General features: G+C 34.6%; 1 protein-coding gene across 3 annotated transcripts in view; it reads left to right on the top strand.

The window, feature by feature from the left end:
* FGF7 (fibroblast growth factor 7) overlaps window positions 1-14,846 on the top strand; it is a 29,214-nt gene extending 14,368 nt beyond the window's left edge. For all 3 annotated transcript variants that reach the window (XM_009089944.4, XM_009089945.4, XM_018913871.3), the window contains exons 3-4: window positions 10,566-10,669; window positions 11,050-14,846. In XM_009089944.4, the coding sequence (XP_009088192.1) occupies window positions 10,566-10,669; window positions 11,050-11,244 (299 nt within the window). In that variant the 3' untranslated portion in view covers window positions 11,245-14,846. The remainder of the gene's footprint in view (window positions 1-10,565; window positions 10,670-11,049) is intronic.
* The last annotated feature ends 10,875 nt before the right edge of the window (window positions 14,847-25,721 follow it).

The raw sequence follows: 25,721 nt of genomic DNA, 5'->3' as shown, positions 1-25,721 counted from the left end.
AGCACTGTTGTCTATCAAAAAGGTTGGTTGATTATCATCAGAGATGGAAATTTGGAATTCTACCAATATAACAATATGGATGCCAGAATAGACCTGAATTTAAGTTATTAAATCCTTTAACAGACTGGTCACAGTTATCTCTATTACAGTCACTGTCTAGTGATACAGCAGTACCCGTGTGCTTTGAGAGCCGAGAAAATGAAGTACTGCAGTTTGCAAGCACAGGAGAGCTCACATTCCTCCTTAGGCTGCTCAAGGCCATAAGAAACTTTCCTTAGTTAAAAGGAAAGGTAAAGGTAAAGGTAAAGGTAAAGGTAAAGGTAAAGGTAAAGGTAAAGGTAAAGGTAAAGGTAAAGGTAAAGGTAGTGAAGTGGTTTCTACCATATTTTACATGCTCTGGTTAATTGAGAGAATACTTCATGTGGAGTTCTTGGTGATAATGCAAAGGAACTCTGGGTAAGGCAACGGGGCAGCTTTCTAACTTCATAGTTGCCATTTTTTATGTTCTCTCTATATATCTTGAGCTTATATAAACTGATAATTAAATGAAAATAAATATAACTGTGCTGATTCTCACATGGGGATATAAAAATTAGAACAAAAGCAATAAGAAACTGGATTATGTACAACCAACAATATACTAAAATGTGTTAAAGTTAATTAAAACATTTAAAGAAATATCACATAATTTGGCTAATCCTATGCTCTATTAATTGTTCAATACTTATTACTTATTCCATTTTTTTTTACATTAGCTATGACTGATAACTTCTTGTCATAATATAACATCATGCTATTCTGTCACAACACAACTGGAATGTGAGTACTAGAGCTCTGATTTCTACTTTCAGGGTACAATTAACTGTCACTGAAAAATCAGGCCTACTACTCCTATTTAATGCAAATAAAGCAAAGCACAGAAAGGTTATGGACTCTAGAAAATAGAATATGTTTACATTATTCTAGTTGAAATAGTTTTCTCACTGACTCCAGATATTATGCACATGGACAAAAGTAAGAGTGTGCATGGATACTTTTATCACCAGATTCAAGATGGTTACTATGCATCCTGGCATTTGCAGTCAAAACTGAAAAGAAGTCCAGATTTTCCAGCTGGTCAATTGAGCTGAATTTAAAAAGGCAGATTAAAAAGTCACATAAATAAATACAGAATAAAAGAGAAGCTGGGCTGCAGCTCCTACAGTCTATTTGCTCTGGTAATAGAAACTGGTCCTGTAGCAGAAGAACAATTTTCTCTGCTGGTGCTGGTGCTGGTGTTTTTCTCAGTTTTGGTATAAAATTGTAAAGTGAGATAAAAACTAAGGTTAACAAGTGAATACCAATTACACATTTACAAATATCTGGTCACATAAACAGAGAGGTTTCAAAGTGCTGCCTGTGTGTAATGGCAAATACTCTACTGATTTCCCTAAAGTCAGGCTTCCAGTCAAGTTTAAATTTTAGATTGGTAAAAACAGGGTGTTTACTTGAAGGAAGGAAATGAATTACTTTAGGCAAAATTAAGACAAGGAATGACCTAAGCTATTTGAAAAAACAACAATTGTAGGATAACCGACACAAGTTTTGATCCATATACTGAGTAAGACAGGAGAAACATCTGCTACAAAATCCCAATTTATTTATCAGAATTGAATTAGATTATTAGATTGGTTTTGATTTTAAGGGGGTTTTAATTTTCTCCTTCTATTAGTTTATACAGATTCTGGTTTTATACAGATTTTGAAAGTTCAACTAAATCTAAATTATTTGTCAGCAGCAAACCAGAACAACTTGAGTGACCATACTTATAAATATATGTCCAGTAGTGTTTTGAAGGCAGGAGTGAGCCAGCTGGTTTCTATCAATTCCCACTCTGCGAGGCAGCAAGGGGTTAGCACAATTTTCTTAGCAGCTTCTTGCATTTTGTACCTTGGAAGGAATTACGTAGTGCCTGCCTGTGTTCTTCTAGACATTGTAATTGATATATTTAGATATCCAACTGCAGCTGTTCCTGCACAAAATAGCAGCTCTGGTCTGGAAATGGAACTAAAATCTATGCAGTTGGGTTGTGCTTGTCCTACATTTTACATAACTACTGAGAGTGGGCAAGACATCTCTCTTCAAGAGGGATTGCAGTGTTTATGACTGAAATGAGCTCTTAACTACGTGAAACAAAATTTAACTGTCTAAAATTTCAAACCATTTAAAACTCTTTGCTTCTACTCCATAGGCCACTCAGAATATCTTCAAGCTCTAGAATACTGCAGCCACCTCCTTTATTCTGCAACCACTTTCTGAGTTTTACTTATTTCAAATAATTTTGGTTATTAGCTACTTCTGGGACCATTTTCACTATTAAAAAGTGTTGTACTATATATTTTAACTGATAACACATTGCAGAATGTCATTATGATCAATCTCCAGGAATTAATATTTGCTTTTAGTGATTTGTCGCAATGATGTATAATTTTAATTTCTCCTCAAAGAACACAGGAAGGCAGTTCTTCATTCAGTTTGTCCCCAGAATATGGCTCTGCTCTTCCTCTTGTCAAGCCTGTTTCAGAAACCAGAAAAACTGCCACAGGAGCAGCTGGAGACAATACACAGAACAAAACAGCAAGGCCTTGAGCTCAGAGAAAATTTCATATAAAAAGAGCAGATTTTATGCTGGATTTATTTTTGCACCGTTTAGCTGAATATATCCAGCACCACTTGCAACATTATATTAAGTCTGATTTTGCAACTGCCTGCAGCCAGTTCATACAGGTGATATACAGGAAACGCACCTGGATTTTATGTTCCTCAGAACGCAATTCAGAGAATGAAATACTTGTACATGGAAAAGGCATGTTAACATGCACTCCTTTTTTCCTTAGAAAAACAGAAGAAAAAATCTTCTACAGAAATGACATGAATGATTTTATGTCAGCTGTGATCACTAACTCAGGAAAGGAACAAACACAGCTCATTACAAGATGAAAACACAAAATAGCGTAAAAAGGAATTTTTTTTTTTTTTAAAGACAAAGTAATCTATTTAAAGACTTCTGCATTAACAGGAGGCTGTGGTCTCATTGGAATTTTCCAAGTTCAGATAATCAAAATAGCTGTAGACACTGAAACTGAGTCTGGGAAGTTTTCTGCCTTTAGTTGGATATATCTTATTTTGCTTTGAAAAGGTTAATAAGCAACATTTTACATTTACTTTTGGTATTTTGAGTCTACATTCTGAAAGTCTGCAGAGCTCGAAAACATCATTTATTCTAGTAAAATTGGCACAAAATACTTAAATACTAGAAATAGCCTTCATCTGAGCTGTAGGGAAAGCATTTGTTGTACAAGTTCAACTCTAAAGTATTAAATCATTAATTTTATTACTGCTTGGAAACAATTACATTTTGTAAACAGTCATTCCACTCTTTTTTTCCATTTTTCATATCAGTAAATTATTAATGCTCTAATAAGAGATCACTTTTTCAGACTGAGGATTAAGACTTGAATTTTACATGACAGTATTAATTCTAAAAAATAATATTATTCTTCATTATAACCATATGTTTAGCTTCAGGGCAATTTTTATTGGAGGGAAATGTAGTTTCCTGCAAAAATGAGAAATGACTACATGCTGTCTAAGAGGCTGATCAAGAAAATATTTATATAAAGCAGTGGAGATCAGTGAAGTAAAGTCTTCTAATAAGTTTAATGGGAAATTCCCAAGCGAAAGACTGCCTGGGGCAGCATGTTATTCAGTTGTTACCATGTACTGCTATCCACAAGTCACACCTCTAAATTGAAAAACTCCATAACTTTGCAATCTACTTCAGTGAAAAATGTCCCACCCTTTGGTTCTAAAGATCAAATCAATAGAAATATTGGAAATAGAGTGGTCTGAATACCTAATGGTCAACAGCTATTGAAGGCACAGAAGGCATCAATTTAGAGTAAGAACATTCTACACCAACTCTTACTATGCCACCATTTTCCATGAAGAATAAAGCATTTGATTTATAAAACTATCTCCTAACTCAGCAAAATTACCAGAAATTTAACACAAAACTGAGGCAAAACAGGTTGTACAATGAGGAAAAATACTTGAAAATTTTAAGGTATTTCTCTTTAGCAATTATTAATTGCAATAGGGTCAATGAAATTCTCACTACAGTAATTAGGAGAGATAGACTTTACAGAGTGCTGTAAACTGATGAGCACTGCATTGCATTTATTCACTACTATATTTGTTATTCATTGTTATTTGAAAAATGACTAAAAATAGGCATTATGGCTTTTAATATTTCCCACTGGAGAACAAATGTGTTAAGTTTAAAGCAAAAAGGAATGTCTATTTCCAAGCATAGTTCAAACCACACTCTTCACTTTACACTATAGTATCAGCCATCCATGGTTGGAAGGGCAGATTATACAACTGATGATGCATAAGAAACTGTGTAAGTACTTTGAACAATGCAGACTTAAGAGTGGAACTTGGCTTACCCCTTCTTTTTCTGCAATAAAGGTAAACACCCACAAGTCCAAGTACACATGCAAAGAACAGATCTTGTAAGTAAAATAACAGCATTTCTAAACAATCATTTTAGTTCCCTGTTACTTAGTTCCCTGTTATTATTATTCCCTGTATCTTCCCTCTTATTTTTCGTTCTTATCTTGCCTTTTTTATACTGTTTTCACAGAGCTATCAAGTTAGCAGTTTCTTTCATAAACCATGACATGACTCATATTCCATAACTAACTTCTCTGTCAGCTGTTGAGTATCACCACGATAATGGCTTATCATAAAGTTGTTGCACCTAGCAATGCATGTATCAATTACCTTACGCAAAAATGGAAAACAGGGGAGACATTTATGGATAAGGTAATGTCAAAAAAAGAAAATTTAAAATGATAATGTAATGGAGTGCAAAAAAATACCTTAATGGACTTCTGTTTAGCACTTAGTTGATTTTAATAGAGTCTGCCTCCTTTTTGGGCCCAGTGAAACGCAAAAGGATAACTAAACATCAGCTACTTATGCTTAATCAAACATTCTGTACCACTAAATCTTGTAAGCAAATCCTGCTGCTCGAGGATGCTGAACCCTGAGCTGCAGCAAGTCCCCAAGGAATACCTCTCTATCATTCATCATGTTTCCTCAGACAACTACAATTCTTCCTGCTTGGAAATTACACACAAGACAAAGCCAGGAGTTTTGAGTATTTCTCCATGATATCCAGATGTCTGGCATCTCACTGAAGCAGTAGTTTCAACTGTTCTCCTGAAAATCCTTGACAGATCCATTATTTCTGTTCAGATCATTTTTACAGCCATATTCATATTTAAAGTGCATCAGAGACTCTACACATGCACAGCAAATGCACACATGGATACAGCAAAAAGGCCCTGGAGATCTTTTTTAGCCTTCTATGCTGTAAATAACAACATATATGTTTTATGACATAAATCAAAATTCTGAGTATCACAAGGAGAAAGCAGAAGAAAGTGATAGTGAATGTATGTACCAACTTGTTTTCTGTCAATTAATTTTTCCATTAAAATCACATCCACAGACAGAAAACTCCTGGTAAGGTGGAATCTCTGGCTCTGTAACATATTGTAACATATATTAACACATACCTGTACATTTATTTCTACTTAAAAAGCTTATGAACAGGAGTTCTGTGAGGTACCATCTAGGAAACTCCTTCATTCTCTTGCTAAGAAGGTACTCAATACAAATGCAAATTCAACTTTCTATCAATTTTAATTTAATAATAGGGAACGGTAAAAAATTAAGTCATATTATAAAATATCTTAAATCAAGACCTTTATTTGCAGTAATTTTTTTCCTGTTACTTTTTATATTGAGACAGAAAGAGCACACAAATTGTTTTACCTAAAAATGAACTTCACAATGCATCCATTTAAAAATATTAAGACTCAAAATAACTTAAATTGCACAAATACTTTACAATATAAGCACTATATTAAAAAAAAAGACAGACAAGTATTTCCTGAAACAAATTACTTTCAAAACTGTCCAATAAAAGTATTCATTTCACTGATAAGATTCTTCTGGAAAAACATTTAAGTGTAATACACCAGCTATTTACTGTGCTGGCTTACCAAATGCACACATGTACCAATAACATCATGGAAGTCTTCCAAGACTGACCATCATGAACCACATTCTCTGGCTTTAACAGGCACAAAAATTAACTCATTAAATGCCAGAACAAAAGAACAAATTACATTACTTATCATTAAACAGTGTCTTCTAAGCAAAGACGAGATAATTTTCCTTGGCCTTGAATCATTTGCAAAGGTCATTTGAATTCATAAATACGTGCTCCAAATTCAATTAATGAGAAACACAAGTTAGTGAAATTTAGAAGTTACGTTTTGTTTTGACTCATTTTCCATCCAAGTCTTTTCTGCCCCTCTGTCCCTATTTATGATTTCACATACTTTATTTTTAAAGACAATTCTGCTGAGGAAAGAGTGTTTCACAAACACATTCCTCACAAGTGCTGAACTGTCAGTGCCAGCCTCCCTACCCTAAAGATCAGCAACAGACTGCTTTTTTCAACTTCACTGCACAGAGAGCCACAAGAAATAAAGTGCTGTATGTAACATATGTGCTCCCACAACACATGTACCTGACAGAAAAGTACTGGCATGAAATTGCTGTCAGCTTTCTGAAAAATGTAATGGATTCCAAAATGTCTCTTTGAATAAATATCAACAGACACTGTGACTCTGGCAAACTGAGGAGCACTGACCAGAAACCTCATGTGATAGACACTGAGGGGGTACCTGCAACATATGAACTGTCTGGAAACAGAGCCAGCTGACAGGGGACTTAACTCAATGTGTACTTCCCATGATCTTCCTGAACAATCCTGGCATACTGGGGCAGCTCCCTAGGACACGAAAAGAGATCTCCCTCTGTGGTGCTGCTGCCACTCCTCTTCCAAAAGCCCCCTGAGAAGTTATACCTGCCCGTGGGATCTTCAGGCATGAGCAGCACTTACTGGATTCCTTACAGTTCTCAGGAGCCAGAGCTGCAATTGCTCTTTCAGCCTCTTAGCAGACAAATGAGTAAAGACAAATGCCCTGATTTTGCTACATCACAAAGCTCTTGCTACTTTGTTATAGATAAGATACTTTTATCGAAGGCAAACACAAAGAAACTGCCTATTCAACTCTGCCTCCATAGTGATGGAAATTACTTTAATATAGTCTGCAAACAGATTGTGTAGCAATAAAAGCAAAGATTTGTGTTGTAAAGGCAAAAAGGAGTCTAACAAATAAAAGGAAGATGAAAATGCTGATTTGAAAATATTAATTGAATCAGAAAACACACTTAGTATCAGGAGATAAAAACAAAATTATCAAATATTACTTGCCAGGAAAGAATTATCTCATGTGACAATGGTCAATTTTATAGCAATCATATAACTAAATGCCGTTTTTCTGCATAAATTTCCAGCCTGAGGTACTGTCCTGCCATTCAGGCTACGGTTATGGAATAAGTCTACACAAAAGTGTCTGCTTCTAAGCTTCTAAGTACTGAGGAACTGTCATTCTAGACCAGAATGCCAGGAAACTCACCTCATTAATGACATAAATTTCCTCCAAAACCTGATACATATTTTACCCTCTGAAACTGTTCTGTCAGCATAAGGCTTGTTTTGTTTATTTTTCTTTTTTTTTTTTTCTTCCTACTGGATATCAACTGTGTGTTATTTAATTTTTACCAAGTGCTTCCAAAGTCTGCTGCCACCATCCACAGGCATCTTTTCTGAAGACAAACTATAGCCCATCTCTGCTGAGTGTCTTTTACATACATCAGAGGAATTTCAGCTCTGTAGGAAACTTCATTCACTAAAGGAATTTTAAGCTACATTTGATACACTGACCATACAACCATATAAAATTGTTTGGAATTTCATGCTGATTTTATAGGAAGTACAGTTGTTTTCAATTTTGAATGCCCATCTCTAAGTTGTTGGTTTTTTTTTTTTTCTTTTCCTGGCTTTAATCTGATTTCTTTCCCAGTTACTTTGAGATATATTAAGTCTTCTCTTAAACCTCTTCCAAACTTCTCTGGGGATGCTTTAGATAAAACAACTGAAGAACATAGTTTACATTTTAATTTTGAAATCAGGGATATTTAAGACCTTGTTGAAGCTTGGCCTTCTGAATTTCCCCTCATAACATCCTATTAATTTAAGCATGCCTTTAAAGTAATTTTGGTTACTAGAGTATGAAAAGAGTATTTCAATAAAACAATCTGTCTTACCCACCCCAGCTTGGTGTATTTTCTTCTTTTCATGAATAGATATTGAAAGAATTAAACACCTTTACTTGAAAAGGAAGCATGTAAGAATAGACCCTCTTATTTAATAAAAGGAAAGACATTGATGTCGCAACTGTGAATCAAGAAGAAAAACAAGTACCTCAAACCAAAATAAAGTAACTCCAACAAGTTAGTTACAATCTACTTCAGGCAAAAAGAAAAAACTAAAAAAAAATGTAAAAATTGTAACAATAATAAAATTGCTTTGGACAAAACCTTTTGGCATTTCCTTTTTTAAAGTAGTAAGATTTCTTACTACTGTAACTTCAGCCAACGTCAGCTTACTCAAGGAAATCTCAATTCCTATTATTATGATTTGTTTTAAAAAGCAATTTTAAATCTTTCATTTTTTTAAAATTCTTTATAAACAGAAAACTGAAATACAGACTTTTTTTAAAAACTCCCCTTAAGTTAATGGCCAGCAGAGGCAAAAGAACAAATGGATATAAGCTGTCACTGAAGAAATGCAGATTGCAAATTACTACGAAGTCTCCAGCCATTAAAATAAATCAAAATCTGGAACAGCCTTCGGCAGAAACACTAGGGGCAAAGAAATAACAACTCCAATTTAGTATTGGCAAAGTTTATGAAAAGAGAATTATCTGATGCAATTCCCAGGCTAGCAGAGCACTGGACTTGATGACCCAGAGATCCCTTCCACTGTTGTGTTCTTTGTTAGGCTAAATGCAGATGTTCATCTGTTTTTCAGCCTCACTGTCGTTTTTCTCAAGTGAAATTTAAATGATAGTTAATATAATTTTTGTAAGTTTCGGTTACAAATTACCCTTTGTTAGAACTATTGCTAGGCCTGCAGAAGAGTGGAACTTGTCAAAGAATTCTAAAGGCTTTACTTAAAAAAAAGCTGGCTTAGCATTATAGGGGAGTACAGAAGTATAAACACTCTGAGCTGAATGCCCAGCAGTTCACACACCATGAGAAGAGGGGACTGATCTGCTAAAGAAAAAAGGATGAAAAATATATCCATATATTCTATGACTGATAAATCAGTAATATCAAGGAGAAAAGCAAAACAACATGAAGGAAAGCAAAGGACAAGAGGAGATAAAAATGTACAGGGAAGGAGAAATTTCATAGATATTTAATGCCTTTCTTAAAAACTTGACTAATGAAAAACTATTACCATGAAACTGTGAAAAGTCAATGCCAACTTGCAAGGGGAAAAAAGGAAATGTTTTGTTAAAGAGGAAATTCAGGTGATAATCTAACACATGCCGCTCTCCCTCCTCCCTCAGTTGTCTCCCCCATGCTTAGCTCTTGCAATTTGCCTCAAGTTGGCTGCCTTTGAAAGACCCCATTTTGGAGAAGGAGTCACAGTGCAGTTGCTATGGCAGAGTGACTCAGTGACTCAGTATTGAAAGAAATAGCTCAAACTCAGATATATAACTCTAAACTACTGCTTCAGAAAACATTAATAATGTTTAAGCTTGAAAAAACCCGGTGTTCCTTAATAACTTGCATAATCCCCCTGCCTTCACTTTTTTTTTTAATATTAACAAAAGAATCTTTTTTATGTTGCAGGCAACTTAAATGTATCATGGTGACTACAGAAAAGCATTGCTGATACATATCAATGAGATGAAAATAAATCAGGTTACAGAAAACAACACTAAATGTTTTCTGGTTTTGAATAAATAAGCTCTCAAGGCAGCCTTTAATGATTTTCAAATACACGTATCTTTACAGCTCCGATCAGTCATAAAAGCACACAAAGGTCAAGCAAATACTTTATCTTATTTCAGACACTGTGGTCTGTTTTCTATCACTCACAAGTTCTAAGGTTTACACTCTTTCAAGGGGATGATACTGCTACACAAGACTTCAAAATAAAGGCTTTACACAAATTCTGTGAACCTTGATGGCTAGCTACATATTCCAAATGAAACCCTCATCCTGACAAACTCTAAACTACACAGATTCTCTGAAAATAGAGGAATTACTTATACTGACCACAAAACTTCAGTATATACTTAAAAATTACCACCATACAATTTAAAGTGACTCTATGCAGACATGATCACAGAGGGAATTTTTAAGTCTAGCCCTTTCTTTACATGAATACACTTAAGTTTTCTGCTTTCCAAGAATAAATTCAATAAACATGGAAATACTACAGAATATTAGTTCAAGGAAACCTTCTGAGTTAACTGGAGAACAATCAACCATTTTACAGCCCTTGCTGTGTACCTTTGCAGGTATTCTAGAAATCCGAACGGTGGCAGTTGGAATAGTGGCAATCAAAGGAGTGGAAAGTGAATACTTTCTGGCAATGAACAAGTCAGGGCGACTCTATGGAAAGGTATGGATGCAAACTTCTCTTACATGTACATCCCTACAATCTTAGAGGTATTTTGAGATGCAGCATTTGAATAGTTTTGTATAAAACAGATTCCTAGCTAAGTAAAATGTATTCTGGACTTATCCCATATTATATTTTTATGTCCATTTAATGAATTCAATAATTAGGTCTTATATACTTCTTTAAAATGTGGAATACTAAAGGGGAATATACAAAGCTAGAATATTCAATACTCAGATTTCAGAGGCCAAATTCATTTATTAAAATATTCCTAATATGCAGGGTCTATAATGCCTATTCTTCTCCCATCTTCCCTAATCTAAGTATCAAAAAAACCAGTTGTACTTGCCTCACCCTATTTTATTATTTACTCTCAACAGAAAGTCTGCAATGAGGACTGCAACTTCATTGAACTGATTGAAGAAAACCATTATAACACATATGCTTCTGCAAAATGGACACACAAAGGGAAAGAGATGTTTGTTACACTAAACCACAAAGGGGTTCCAATGAAAGGTAAAAAAACAAAGAAAGAACACAGAGCATCCCACTTTCTTCCTCTGGCAATATCCTAATCACAAATGATCTATAAAAACTAGTTCCAGCAGGAAGATTAACTTTAAGAAGACTGTTTGACAAGATACCAAGAGAGGCTGGAATACTACTGAGAAACTGAACAAGCTGGACTTGCGCATTTATGTTTATTTTTAAGAGACTACATGAAAAAGATTTGAAAATATACACAAAACCAGATTTACTAACTAAAAGTTGTAAAAAATTCTAAAGAGTTGTACAATCATTATCTTAGTCATTGTAACTGGGTAGTTTCTTAAATTAATTTACCCTGAAGAATAAGTCATTACTTGATTATCTGATAATATTTTATTTAAAAAACTATCTGCTTCTTAAATATGGCTGCTATAATAATTATAAGCAGATGATAATGTTGTGTAAAATATGTCAGACTTTAAGGCTGCTGGAATGAGTTGTCAGATTATCAAGTCAATAGAAAATGTGGAGGCTGAGCAGTATTTTAAATACTTCCCCCAAGAAACTCATATCCTATACATAAACTATATGATCAAAAAAATATAATCTTGTAAATTTTTATTGTTGTATTCAGATAAGAGAGTTAGTTTGGACAAATTAAGTTTACTCTAACACAAAATGTTCCTATCTATTAATGAAACAAATACCTAATGCTGCTCTAAAAGATGTTTCAAATAGTGTATGTAAAATAAAAATAGGAATAAATAATGTACTTCATCTCACTTTTCACAAATTAACATTTTATATAACAATGAAGCAAAAATTCAGACATATTAAGGTTTTTTATGTAACATATCCTATCTTTTGTATAATTCCTGTTAGGGCATACAGCTTTCAATATTGTTTTTCCTTTCTTATACATGCTTTTTCTGTTGTTACAGCATTAAACTTTATTTTAAGTTGTATTTGAACTTTATTGTTTTAAGTTATTTAAATGTTATTTATAAAAAAAAGATACTTATTAAGCTGCATCTGTTTCATATGCCTTTAATTCTAAAGGAATAACAAAATGGTCTGGCTGAGATGCATGAATTTTTTTCTGTGACCAGACACAAAGCCTAGTACACAACCTTCCTGCCAACATACATTGGATGGCAGACAAAAATGACAGCCTGCAGCAAATCACACAATGGACATCTCAAAAGAAACAATGCAAAAATTTTAAAAATCTATGCCACATACTCTTGATAATTGAATTACTTGCATGCTCAGAGTTATGCCAGGTAAAAGAAGGTTACATTTCCAGCAGGCAGGGTAAATAATCCTAAAATGGCAGAACCTCCACTCACAGATACAGAAATATGAGCAAGCCTGTCTGACTAGTCTGAAACTACAGCTAAAATCACTGCAACCTGATGAAGAAAAAAACATCCTAATTTTCTAGCTATGAATGTACTCAACTACGCCCTACCTGACTTATGCCTCACATAATTTAATTCAGTTTCCCTACACTTTTTCTTGGGTTGTGATTAATGCACGTAGATAAGAATCACCAAAAACTAGCTAAAGCAGTGATGAGACTGGGATAGAGTCATGTTAATTAAAAATAGTCTTAAATGTTTCAATGTTATGCACTGATTAACAAATTTCTAAAGTCAACCATTTCTTCGTAAATGAAACATTTTCATTTTAAGAACACTCACAGAAAATGGCAACAAATTCCTTTGAGAAATAGTTACTTTTTAAAAAAAAACTTGTTTAACAAATAGTGCCATTTGAAAATCAATTACGATATTTGCAAGTCAAAAATCAAAGAAGATATAAACAGATCCATGCAAAATGTGTGTCAGTAAAGCTCTATCAGCAAACCTTCATTGTGCTTTTGCTACTTTATTTATTACTTGTTCACTGAACACAACAGACTGTACTATAAAGGAAGCTTTTTTGCTGGTACCTCCCTGCACTACTTTTTGTGAATATGTAAGAGTGGAAAAAAGCTCACACTTATGATCAACATTAACATACTAGCAGAAGTTTCTATACCTAAACTACGTTAGCATAAGCTTTGAAATTAAAAAAAAAAAAAAAACAACCAAAACCCCCAATTAGGATTGTCTGTGCTTAAAAGCTTTACTGAAGTTTTAAATAAAATGTATGTATGCACATTGATATACAAATATATATGTAAAAAATCTTAAAAACCAGATGCAGACAGGCTCTTTTAAACAATCATTTGATTATGTCATTCAAGAACACAGAAATGCAGTTGAACAAATCCTGAACCCAAATTGCAATTAGCCCTTACTGCTAAATGCTTTATATAATGAATCACAATGTTACCACCATTTCCAGGTAAGCCAAGGCTGCTTTATCTTTTACAGCTGCCACAACTGAAATGTCTGTGAGGGAATTGTTCCCAGAAAGACACCTGACTGCAAATGCTGCAATTCATCAGTACCACGCTCATGTGTCCTTACAACTGAGCAATTGTTAATGTATCTTTATCTTAGAAAATCTATTCTCAAATACTGACTCAAAAAAAATCAGTTTAGTACAAAAACCAGAGAATAATAATCAGAAAATTTACTGTGATGATCTCCAGTAGCAAACTATTACAAGACTAGTATAGTAAGAATCTATTAGATTTTAACAGCAATTCAGAAAGATACCAGAAATCTTCACAAAAGCCTCTTATATCAATTACATCACAATCCAAAGCAATCTTAGCACCAACATACAATAAACCACGTCGGAGGGAAATACGTTTATACATAAAGAAACTGATGCACACGTGTGGAAATGGCGCATTACTAACAGGTATAATACTGAAAGTTCAAGAAGACCCAAGCAATAAGGGTTCTAAAAGCCAACCTCAAGTGTAATTTCTTTGCCTTCCCTTCAGAGGCATTGGCTTTGTTGGAGCTTTTTTCTCTGTTTCCCACTGACACTACACAGTGTGTCCAGACTGGGGCTCAGAAGGGAAACACAACTCCTGTGGTCAAAGCAGCACCGACAGCAGCCACTCCCATCTCACAGAAACTGCTCCATTACACAGCAGCTGAAACTTGTTTAGTTATGTGTTACTGCTGATAAACATTCTGGGACACAAATGAGCTAATCTCATCTGAGGAATCTCAGAGAAGACTGCAGATCCATTCTTGGAGGGTTTTAAAATACCAAGCCTAGTACAAGCAGTGTGGGCCCTAATTAGAGCAGGAGATTGGACAAGAGACCTGCAGTACTACTCTTCCAATTTTAATGAGTCTAGGATTCCATAAGAAAGTTATTTTTCTTGAAACAATCCCTTCAAACAACTACACAAAACACATCTCCTTGTTGAGGAGATACTTACACTTTTGTCTCATTGTGAGTCTGTAAAGGTATGCAAAATGGTGTAAATACATTTCATACACAATAAAAATGACAATTGGACAATATCCATGACCTTTAAAATGTATTATATGGTACAATACATTCTCACTTTTAGTTCTGTTGCAGGTACCTTAAAACATGGCTCCGCATAGCATCTGTAATAATCACATTACTAAATGGTTGATCAACTGACTATTAAAATACACTTGTCTGTGTTTTAAATGACTTTTTGAAGAAAATATGTATATTTTCTTTTAATAAGCTGAAGCAAGATGTAAGTTGATGTTAAATCAATAAAGGAATAAAAACATCACTATTTCATTGCACTCAGTGACCAGTATCTGAGCAGTCTAAATATTTTAGAAATCTATGAAATCTATCTTCTCACTACTAATTTTTCAAATACCATAATGATTTCATAACATTTAATATGTAGAAAAAGGAAGTGACAGGTTAGATGATTTTCTACAAATTAGGAAAAGTCATCATCAGAGGTGAGATCCACACTTAGAAATAATATTTTTTTTAACATTTAATAACAAAAAAAAAAAGAGGAAGTACAATTGTTTACATCACTGGATGAGTTTTAAATGGTTACAGTTATTTAAATCACACATCCACTTAATACAGCAGAGAATGGGAATTTCCTAGGAGAGGAGGATGCTAAATTCTCTATGCTGATAATTTCGAAGATTAGGACGGTACTCAAAGCAGAAACTAGATGGGAAAAATATTCAAAGAGTTGCACAAGGTTTTAACATGACATTTCTACTAACTTTATAAATATTGCCCCGGCAAAATTTCTAAAAAAGCTTTTTAACACTGAAATTCATAAAACAGCAAAATTAAATTTTAAATATTTGGGGGTTGGGGGCTCAAAATAGTATTAAAACTACCAAGTGTTAAGTCTTGAGCTCTGTAAATAACTTCACAATACCTGTCTGAGGAAAGCTAGCTTGTAAATCTTAAGCATTCCAGACACTGAAATTCCATAACTACTTACATTCCAGGCCTAAAAAGGGAGATTTTTTCCCATTCTGCCTGGAAGGCCAATCCTAGCTCACCAAGATTGGTTGTTTCATTAGGGAAACACTTTTATTTAAAGGCCTGGCACTTGAAAAGATTGACCCAATACAGAAGGACAAACAAAATTACTCACTTCAGATGAAATTACTTTCTCATGAAAATAATTATTTTACTTTAGTGCTAACCAGAAAAGCAGAGGAATTAGAAATGAAGATGTATAAATTTGTCCCATAAGGGTTAGTGTCACAGAAGTTAGCCTGGCTCAGGTCTCTTTGCACCCCTCCCTTTAGGAATTTATACACAATGCTAAGTTTGCCCCTAAGCCTTCCATCCCCAGACTAAGTCCCAGCTCCCCATCCCTCCTGACGGGAGAGATGCACCAGCCCCGAGACACCTTAGTGCCACTTCCCTGGGCTCTCTTCTGTCCATGTTTCTCCTGTACTAAGAGCCCAAAACTGAACATAGTACTCCAGGTGTGGTGTTACCAGCACTGAGTAGAACAGAAGATTCACCTCCCTTTGCTTCCAGATAATCTTGTAATACCTTTACTGCCCCTAGAAATGTTCTTTATAATGTTATATCATATAATTTCAATCACAATTCAGGACCAATTCCCTTTACAATTACAACTGGCTGTCCAAACATAATCACAATTCACTATTACCTTGGACAGCACCAGTTTTGATGGATAATAATTCAGTCCTCAGTTAGTGACTGCTGAGCTTTCAGGGTTTATCTATTGGCCTTTGAAACCTTGCTCTGCTACAGATTTCTTATATAACTTTCAGCAAGCCACTTTCAATGTCTTATTTGATAAGAAAGACAAACAAGTTCGAGTCTGGTATGCACTGCTAAAGCATCAAATGTACATAAATTATCTGACTTATGAAATTACCTGACTAATCACACCAGAGCAGCAGAGGAGCTGCAGCTGTCTGAACCCAGGTGACCTCTGCTGCTACCAGGACACCCCTGTGCCACAGGCAGATCAGTGTCTCTGCTCACCCCAGCAAACAGGGTGAGCTTGTTTATACCTTCTTGAGTTACTCTGACGTTACTGCACAGTACAGAAAAATGGAATGAGACTGTTAGAGGAAAGGGAACATCTGAAAGCCATGGACACTCAATTGTTATGTAATATACACTAATAGTTCAGCTAACTTGCCTATGCACTTTCTTCCTATTGATTTCACCAAAACCCAGGCATAAAAGTGGATCTGAACAAGTAACTAACTTCTCAGTGGCCATGAAAGAGAAGAAGCGATTATTAAACTAATCTGTGAGCACCTTTAAAGCCTAAGGTAGATCACTACTGGAAGGGCTAAAATAGTAAGGCTTCTCCCTTTTATTTTAGTGTCATAGGAAAAAAAAGTCACTGTATCTTGGCAAAAAACATCAAGATAACAGCTGTGGTGACTTCAAAATTATTGTCATTAAAACAGACTCCCTGAGGTCAGAAGTGTTAATCAACAACTGAGGTGTTTTATTGACCCTGCTTCACAAATAATTACTTTCTACTTGTTTTCATATTCTTGTTTCTATATACTAGTAAAGTACCAAGCTCTAAAAGGAAATATGATTATACTGGAATGGAACCACTAGATTTTATAAAAATCAGGCAAAAGTTTCCACTGAGTTTAGATTTTTGAGTTTAAAAAAATACCCAAATGTTCCTGTGTTCAAAAACACAGATACATTTCTGTTTCCAAACACTGTACTGCAAACTGAGCAACACACAAAAAAAGGATTCTGTAAACAAGAATTTCCTTTCAAGACTGTAACTTGATGAGAGTAACACAGACTTTCAATTTAAAAGAAACCACATTAATTGTACTTATAAAGAAACATTAAAGTAAAAAGGAAAATTATTCAGAAAAGTTAACAGGCAATACACAATGACAGTAAAATAGTTCACTTTATTAAGTGAACTGTGCATAGGCAATCTATACAAAGATTCTATAAAGCCATATCCATTTGTAGACACTAAATCCCTCAGCTAGCTATCAAGAGGAACTCTCCACTTTGCTTATATAGCATCACACAGCTCTTTCACATCCACATTACAAGAGAAAACTTTGTGGAAATCATGGCACACGACAGGAGTCCTCCCATCCTCTGATGTGTCTGTAGTACCTCATTAATTCAGGGTTTCTGAGTACAGCATGTTCCAGACCTCCTCTCCTTAACGTTAACAGACACAAGAGACAGCCCACCATCTTTTCCTAAGCATTTAACCTAATTGTAGAGAAAACATGTCAGAGTGGTGTCACTGAAAACCGGGAATGCAAACTTACAAGTTTTTGCTCAGTTATTTTCCTCTGAATTATTCACAACAAAAATAAGGTTTTCCTACCTTGATGAATGGGGAACAATCTAAATTCACAAAAAGCACATGAGCCCATGAAAACAAAACAAATGAGGGGTGGGAAGAGGCAAGGATAGGAAAAGTTATGGTTATGGTTGGTGCAGACTGACAAAAGGGATTAAGAGAACATTGGTTGCATAAAATTGTGGCTGTAGATGCTTGAAGGAAAACAGATTTTTTAGGAAGGGGGAAAAGAGAACAAAATGGCTACCCTGAAGGAAAAAAATGCTGGATAACATTCAGAAAGGGAGCAAGTTAGAAGCAACATCAACACAAGAAGACTGGAAAAAAAAAAAAAAGCTAAAATCGTGGCCACGAAGAAGAAGAGAAGGCTAGACTGAAAGAATAAAAATCAAGGTCTGATCCATCGGGACAGCGAAAACAAGAGGGTAAAAGAGGCTGCAATGCAAAACACACTGAAAATGGGATCCAGATACCAGAGAAAGGAGTGGAAAAAGAGTGGCTGCCATTAGTATAAGAAAACTGAGAAATCAAACCAAGATGGATTTTCAGCAGCTTCTTTAAGTGCTTTGTAATACTGTTCACAGCTTAATCAAATTGACTTATCAACATATTGGCAGGATATTTGTTTAGAATTGATCGAAATTCACATTTAATTTTTAATTGCCTTAACATTTTGTATTTGTGCAAAATAAACCGAAAGTATTAGTAACAATTTATGCTGACAATTAAGATTTTGCAGTGTACCATAAGTTTCATTCCAAAGTCTATGGTCACATGGTTTATGTGTTTAAAATATTTACAAGACTGACTGGCTGCTGCAGAACTGGCAGATGCACCAGCTTGTATTTTAGCAGTAGCATCTTTACTAGTATGAATTACTGTGGCAACCTTAAGGCTTTCGAGATTCCATTTATTCCACACACATTTCCTTGGTTTTAGACCTAAATTTAAAAAAAAAAAATTAATTTAGAAAAACGTTTATGCGAATTTTGAAAAACACCCTATGAATATCCCTAAATGAAATTAAAATTGCTTTATTTTCCGTCTCAAATGTGCAAGTTTTTATGCCACTGTCAACTTTAGGCATGAGATCCAAACCTGTTAACTGAAATAATTACATTCAAATACTTAAACAGTTTTTGCTATCTCCATTCTACTTCTGCTTGGGTTTGCACATGGATGAATATCCTTACTTTGTGGTTGTTCCAGTTCTGGTAATTTAATACATTTGCATATGTTTCGTTGAGGTTGTGAATTACTCTCACAGCAATACTTAATTTACTTTATTCAGTGGTTTTCAGTCTTCATTCCACTCAAATTTTACACTGCTCCCACACCGTAAGTTTCATGCAGACACAGACTCTGTGCCATAGCAGTGGTCTCCTAGAGTTCTGGGATTTTTTCTGCTCTGACTAAATTTCACTTAAATCCATCCATTATCCGTTTATAGTGGTTACACATTGCAGAGAACGCTGTGGGCTTATCCAGCTCTTCCAAGTTAAAGGCCCTTTAGGAGCTTGGAGCATGTATAACTTTGATGTATATAAACCTTCCCTAAATTAAATTTTTCAGGGTGATCTTTTTCTACATACAATTTTCTCAGTCTGTAACTAAAAAGAAAATTCTGCCCAATGCACAGTGACTGACACAGAAAAAGGTTTTGAGAAATTATTTCTGTATTTTACATTTACTTCAAAAACATATTTCTTTTGCATTTGTCAATCAGTTTCAACATATAAGATAATGAAATCCACATTGTCATGAAATCTAAATAAATGAGCACTAAAGATAGAAATCTGCTCTAAATCTAAGTTTTGGAATGGATATCAAATGACATATGCAATCTAAAACTCATAAACTTTTACTGTCAAACATGCAGGTATTTAATGGTAATATAACACTACTTCCTCTAATGGAAATGTAATACTACTTCCAATAGAAATTTCTAGGACTAGAAAATTTCTAGAAATTCAGTATAGTCTGAATTCTGTAAGAATATTTGTAAAAAGTGGCTCTTTTTTATAGAGAGATACCTCCAAGACCACCTACAAACAGCTGCTTTTGCAAAAAACAATTTGAGATGTTTGATCCAGTTTTGTTTTTCTTAAAGAGAAATAATGCCATGGATCGTTAGTTCAGATTCCTTTTCAGGGTACTGTTAAAATATTTATCCATATTTATATACCTAAAATCAGTATTAAGAAATCATCATAATTACTATTACTGAGCAGAAAAAGCCAGCTTTGACATCAGTATTTCTAGTACTGCATTTTCTATGGATGTATACATGTATGGCATTACACACATAAGGCAACAGATAATAAAGGCAACAGAGTTTCACTGAAATGCACAACTGATACTATGGACAAAACATGCCTCAGGGAAAGAAAAAAACTACCAGTACCTGATACCCACTGAAAAACCAAGTCTTTTAATCCTTCCTGAAAGTCATCATCAAAATATTTAATAGATACAGGAAATACTGCCCAAAAAGCAACACAATGATTTGTGACAACCAATCAGGATAAACCTGACAAAATAACCATATGCAAAAAGTCTACTAAAAGGATTTCATATTGTAATTTTTTTAATTAATGTAAATATATTGAAGTGAACTGTCACAATTGCAATGAACTTCTGTTAGAGGAAAAAAAGCTTTTGAAAATCACACCACTTAATAATTTCATTTTACTATTCACATACTATATAAGCCAAAAAAAATTCTCTTTAATGACTGCCCATGATAATTTCCAGCTTTTCCTCACCAGTTCTGGTTGTTCTCTCTCTCAGGTACTTACATGAAAGTGCTTCCAGCTGTCTTCTGGAGGCAAAAGCTGTCAATCTGGATGCAGGTACATTGGTCAGTATTAATACTTTTATGTGCCAAAATGCAGCAGCTATACATGTCTCATTGAACATGCTACTGGTAATCTTACCTGAGAAAAAGCATCTTTAGCATGCCTGGGAACAAGAAGAAAATAAGCCACAAAACCTGCCATTCTGTCAAACAAGTGCTCTTGGTTAAGCTTCAAAGGGGAATAAATCAGGGCAAAGATACCTACATAAATTCAGATATGGCTGTGTGCAAAATAGTGATGCACAACATTGTCAAACTCACAGTTATCTGAGGTGAGACATTGCCAACACAAAGGAACAGCACCGAAACACATACCCCTAAATTACTGCCCTCTCTTACTGCAAAACATCATTCTTCTAAACATTTTAACAACTTCTAAGTGTTTAATCGGTTCTGAGTATATTGAAGTAGTTCCTGATTCAGAACAGCACTGAAAAACATGAATTATCTGAAGCATATGTTAAGTTTATCAGCCAACAATTAAGACAGAATCTAAGTGATGTCCTGAACCAAAGCCAGTGCACATTATCACAGCCTCCTGCCGCAGGAATATTTTCCTCCTCTTCTTCATAAAGAACATAGTGATCATCTGAGGTAACAGAACTCACACACTTTTGATTTATGCCCTTAACCTAAATATTCCAAACTCATACCTTTCATAAATTTTAGCACCATTACACAAAGTAAGCAAAGTAAAATAAACAGTCAATTTCATCTAAAAGTTTATTTTAAGCTTCATGATATAAACCTGCTAACTAAACTAATTCTTCATACGCTCAACTACAGCTCCTTAAAGTTACTACAGCTGATGCAGTTGAGCTGCATGAGTAAAACACTTACATTTTTGTACTTGTGGGATATGCAGATTTTTTTGTTTGATAATAACAGCTATAACAACATTTAAAATTAATTTAAATGTTAAACTTCTGGAGAAACCATGACCACAAAGAATCCTGAAGCACTGCAATAGATTATTTTGAGAGAAACAGACTTCTCCAGACTTTGAGAACAATTTTCTATCAAAACAACAAAAAATATTCAGTACAATGAATGCAGAGATTTAAAACTCCTAAAACCACAAAGCAAATCATAACTAGACAAAGGTAAAAAGTACAAGGATTTTAATTTGAAACACGATCCACAAGCACATAGGAACTTCTTTCAGCTTGCAGAAGTACTGAAGGGAAAAACTTGCAGGGGGAATGTTTAGCTTTTACTGAGAGAAACAAAAGCAGCTTCTTTGGGTATCTCAACATTAGGCTGTCAAAACACAGGGACTGATTTGCATTTGCCAGATACCTGCAAGTCTCTCAGCCTGTTACTGATTTTTCTTTTCAATTTTCAGTAAACCTAAGACTAAAAGTCTAAACATTTAAAGTTTAAACCACAAAAATGCTCTTGTTTGATACAAAATTAGCAAGGCATCCAGTCACACCTGCTGTATTAAATCTATAACATAATTTTAAAATATTTAAGACCAGAAATATTATAAACAACTATTATTAAAAAGCAGATTTAGACACTGGACTAACATGTTCTAGGAGGCAAGCACTGATCCTAAGCTGTGCCAAAACTGTGTGCAGAAGTGCTCAAAGGATTTCCGTATTCCTTGCATCTTGCTTTTCTGGGTACATTTGCACATTTTTAAGCACAAATAAACAAAAATGTTACCAGTCCACTAAAGGAGGCATTTCAGAAAGCATCATCAGCTTTTGTCAGTGCATTACAAATGTCTCTGAGAGGAATAGCTGTAGATTATAAACTCACATAAGACTTTTACTCAGTGCAAGCAGTAAGCTCTACAGCCATTCTTTGGATGCTAAGACATGAAGTTTTATGGGAAAAAAAAAAAAAAAAGACATTTAATATTTAGTAGGACTATTGATTACTTCTGTACATTGTCAACTTCAAACAGCATGCTTCTGGGTGTGCTCTTAACACTTTTCCTCAAAAATGGAGCATTTATCCATACATGTTTTGTGGCAAGTGTTATCAACAGTTTAGTGTTCAGACACAGAGTTTATTAGGGCAGCTCAACCACCTGAATTTTATATCTCTCCTTCACTCTGCACAACTTGTTTTTATCAGCTTGACAGTATTTGGACTTGGACAAATGACAGGAATTAGGTTTCTTTCACTTATAAATGTGAAGCAGTCAAAATTCACTCAAAATATTTACCATATTCTTACATCTTATCGGCTAGTACCTATTTCAACACAGATGGTGAAATTCAGTCAGTGTAATAGCATTTGATGAGAGGTTAATTTGCAAAATATAATAAAATAATTTTTATAATAACAACAACATAATATGCAAAAAAGGTGAAAAGTCGAAATTTCAGAGATTGTTTTATGCTGGTGGTAACAATCCGGTGAATATTGGGAATCTGTTCCTCTCTATAAAAATTTCTGTACCAATATAATGCTACTGATCCTACAGCATGAAGGAAGTATTTTTTGATAGCTAATTATGAAATTTAAAAATATTTTTATTTTTAAATAAAAACATTGAAATTTGTTTGTAAAATATGGTTTAATGGTTTTATGGTTTACTTATGGTTTAATTTATACTCTAAGGAGGTACACTTATCTAGTCTATATTTATTACATCATGCATTTACATGTTAAAGATAAATATTAATGAAAGCATTACACATTTCAATTCAAGTTGAAATTATAAAACAATGTAGAACCTTGGCCCTTCACAGAGCCTTGAATTCTGACACTACCCCACAGTGACCTTCCCAAGGAGAAAGCTCCCCTGACCTAGCAATCACCAACCTGCTCAGGAACAGGGATCACTGCCTAAATCAGATCACAAAGACAGCAGAGACATAGCTCAAAATCACCCCTGGTGTTTTCAACTGTTATTTAAAATCCTGAATTCAAAGGAAAACACAGTGACTTCTCATTTGCCTTTCCTAAAGTATTTAAAGCCACAGATAATTCCCATTGAAGTTGAGTAAAAAACCTCAGAATTCACACATTTTATGGTGAAGTCAGTCATCGTATTTACACAGTATTTGAAATTTCCATTACCCAATATATCTGAATTCATGTAATCTTACAAAAATTGAATGACTTAGTTTGCTGTCAGAGGTATTTTTTTGACTTCCAAGTCAAACCATATGCCTAAGACAGAATGCTGTATACTTTTTTACATGGAAGCTAAAGAAACTCACCTCTACGTGTCTACCACTTGACTCCTCAACAACGTATCTGGGAACCTGAAAAATTTATAAACACTTATTTCATAATTAATTCTATTTCACACATGAAATAAACAGTATTTCCAGCGAAGACAAATCACACTATGAACTGTGAATATATTTCATATAAGGAACAAAGGTATAAAACAGATACTTTAGGTGACTATAAGATACTCTTAGAAATATAAAGAATCCAAAGTAGTTTTGCAAAATGGGCTTTCTTACCTCCTAAAAAACATACAGAGATAGGTGTAATTCCATTTCTATGTATGCAATGAAAAAAAAAAAGAAAATTTTATTTTCTTGTCTTAGCCATAAAAAGAATTAAAAATATTTAATTCTCCTTTGCTTTCCACACCTCACGTGTCTCAATCAGAGCTCCCTCTGTAGTAATCTGCTCAGTAACAATGTCTTAAAAATTTAGCCAGGTTTAGCAAGAAGTAGGGGCTGGATTGATGATTTTATTGATTAAAAAAGCTCCAAGCAGGCAAAGCCCTTACATAAATCTGGATCTACACCTAAATGTGTCTACACACAAGATTTAACACACTGTACAGGCCCCCTGCATCACTGGAATGATTGGAAGTCTTAAAAGTTACCATTTTAGGCTCATCTTTCCTTTATTAACGCGATCTGTGGAGAACAGGCTTGCTTAGACTTTTGCCTGCACTTTGTTTAGGCCTAAACAAAACGTTCCTAAAACCCAGGCAGACCTTAGTTTATTGGTTTTTTTTCAAATTATGAACTTGACACTTCACACTCACAGACAGAGGGAAAGCTGTAAACACTTATCTGGGCCAATGCCTGTCGAGTGCTCTCTTCAAGGGCAGTAAGATGTTCCCCTAGATACACTGAGACACACTGGCATGAGAAAACATTTCTGTGCTTCAGTGACCTGTGTTTATTCTCTTCTCCAAGTCTGAGTGTGGTCTGATGTTCATACAGATATTTACATACAACACTAAAGGAATAATCCTTTTGTAACTTACCCTCCAAAAAGTAAAGCTCATCAACAGACGCAACTCAGCCACTCCTTCTGCGACCACTAAAACCAGCTTCTTCTGAAAATTATAGAAATGTAAATATTATATTAGGTAATCTGTGAACTTTATTTTGCATAAGGAATTGCAATACAAGTATAAATGCATTTTACATCTAAGAATCTTTAATTCTGGCAACACTGCACAGACTGTGCTCTCCTCCTCTCTCATGTTCTGCATTCAGAGAGGATTACATCATCTCAAAGAGCCAGAAAAACAGAAATAGACCAGGGAGGCCCATTACAGCAGACACAGAGTAATTAAAAAGACTATAACTTTTTAGTTAGAGGAGGAGATAACTCAAGAAAAAAGGGTCATTATGTTTCTAAAGAGACAAATAAAATCATGTGCAATTTAAGTTCTCGGAAAGGCCAGTAATGCCTTCCATCTGTTGAGAACAGCCTTGGAAGCACAGGAGGAAACTGATCCTTGATCTGGCAAAGAATTTAAATTAGCAGCTTAAATATTTGAGCAAATTGTTGGAAGCAAAGGTAGTTGTTTGGCCTTGATCATCAAATTGATCACTTCACTGAAATAACTCAGTAAGCATTAAAACAGAGTAATCCGTGTGGTTTTAAACACCCTGGTATTGCTGAAGGATATTGACATGCTCAATTTTAATAGCAAGGCAGCAAGACAAATTATGTCTTTAAAAAAGTAAATCAGTGAAATGTTATTGACTGCACTGAAACTATTAACACACAGATGCTCATTCTGTGATGCTGTGATT

Source organism: Serinus canaria, chromosome 10 (genome assembly GCF_022539315.1).
Source record: "Serinus canaria isolate serCan28SL12 chromosome 10, serCan2020, whole genome shotgun sequence".
Lineage (NCBI taxonomy): Eukaryota > Metazoa > Chordata > Aves > Passeriformes > Fringillidae > Serinus > Serinus canaria.
Note: the sequence above shows the minus strand (reverse complement) of the source record. Positions and strands in the feature narration are given on the sequence as shown.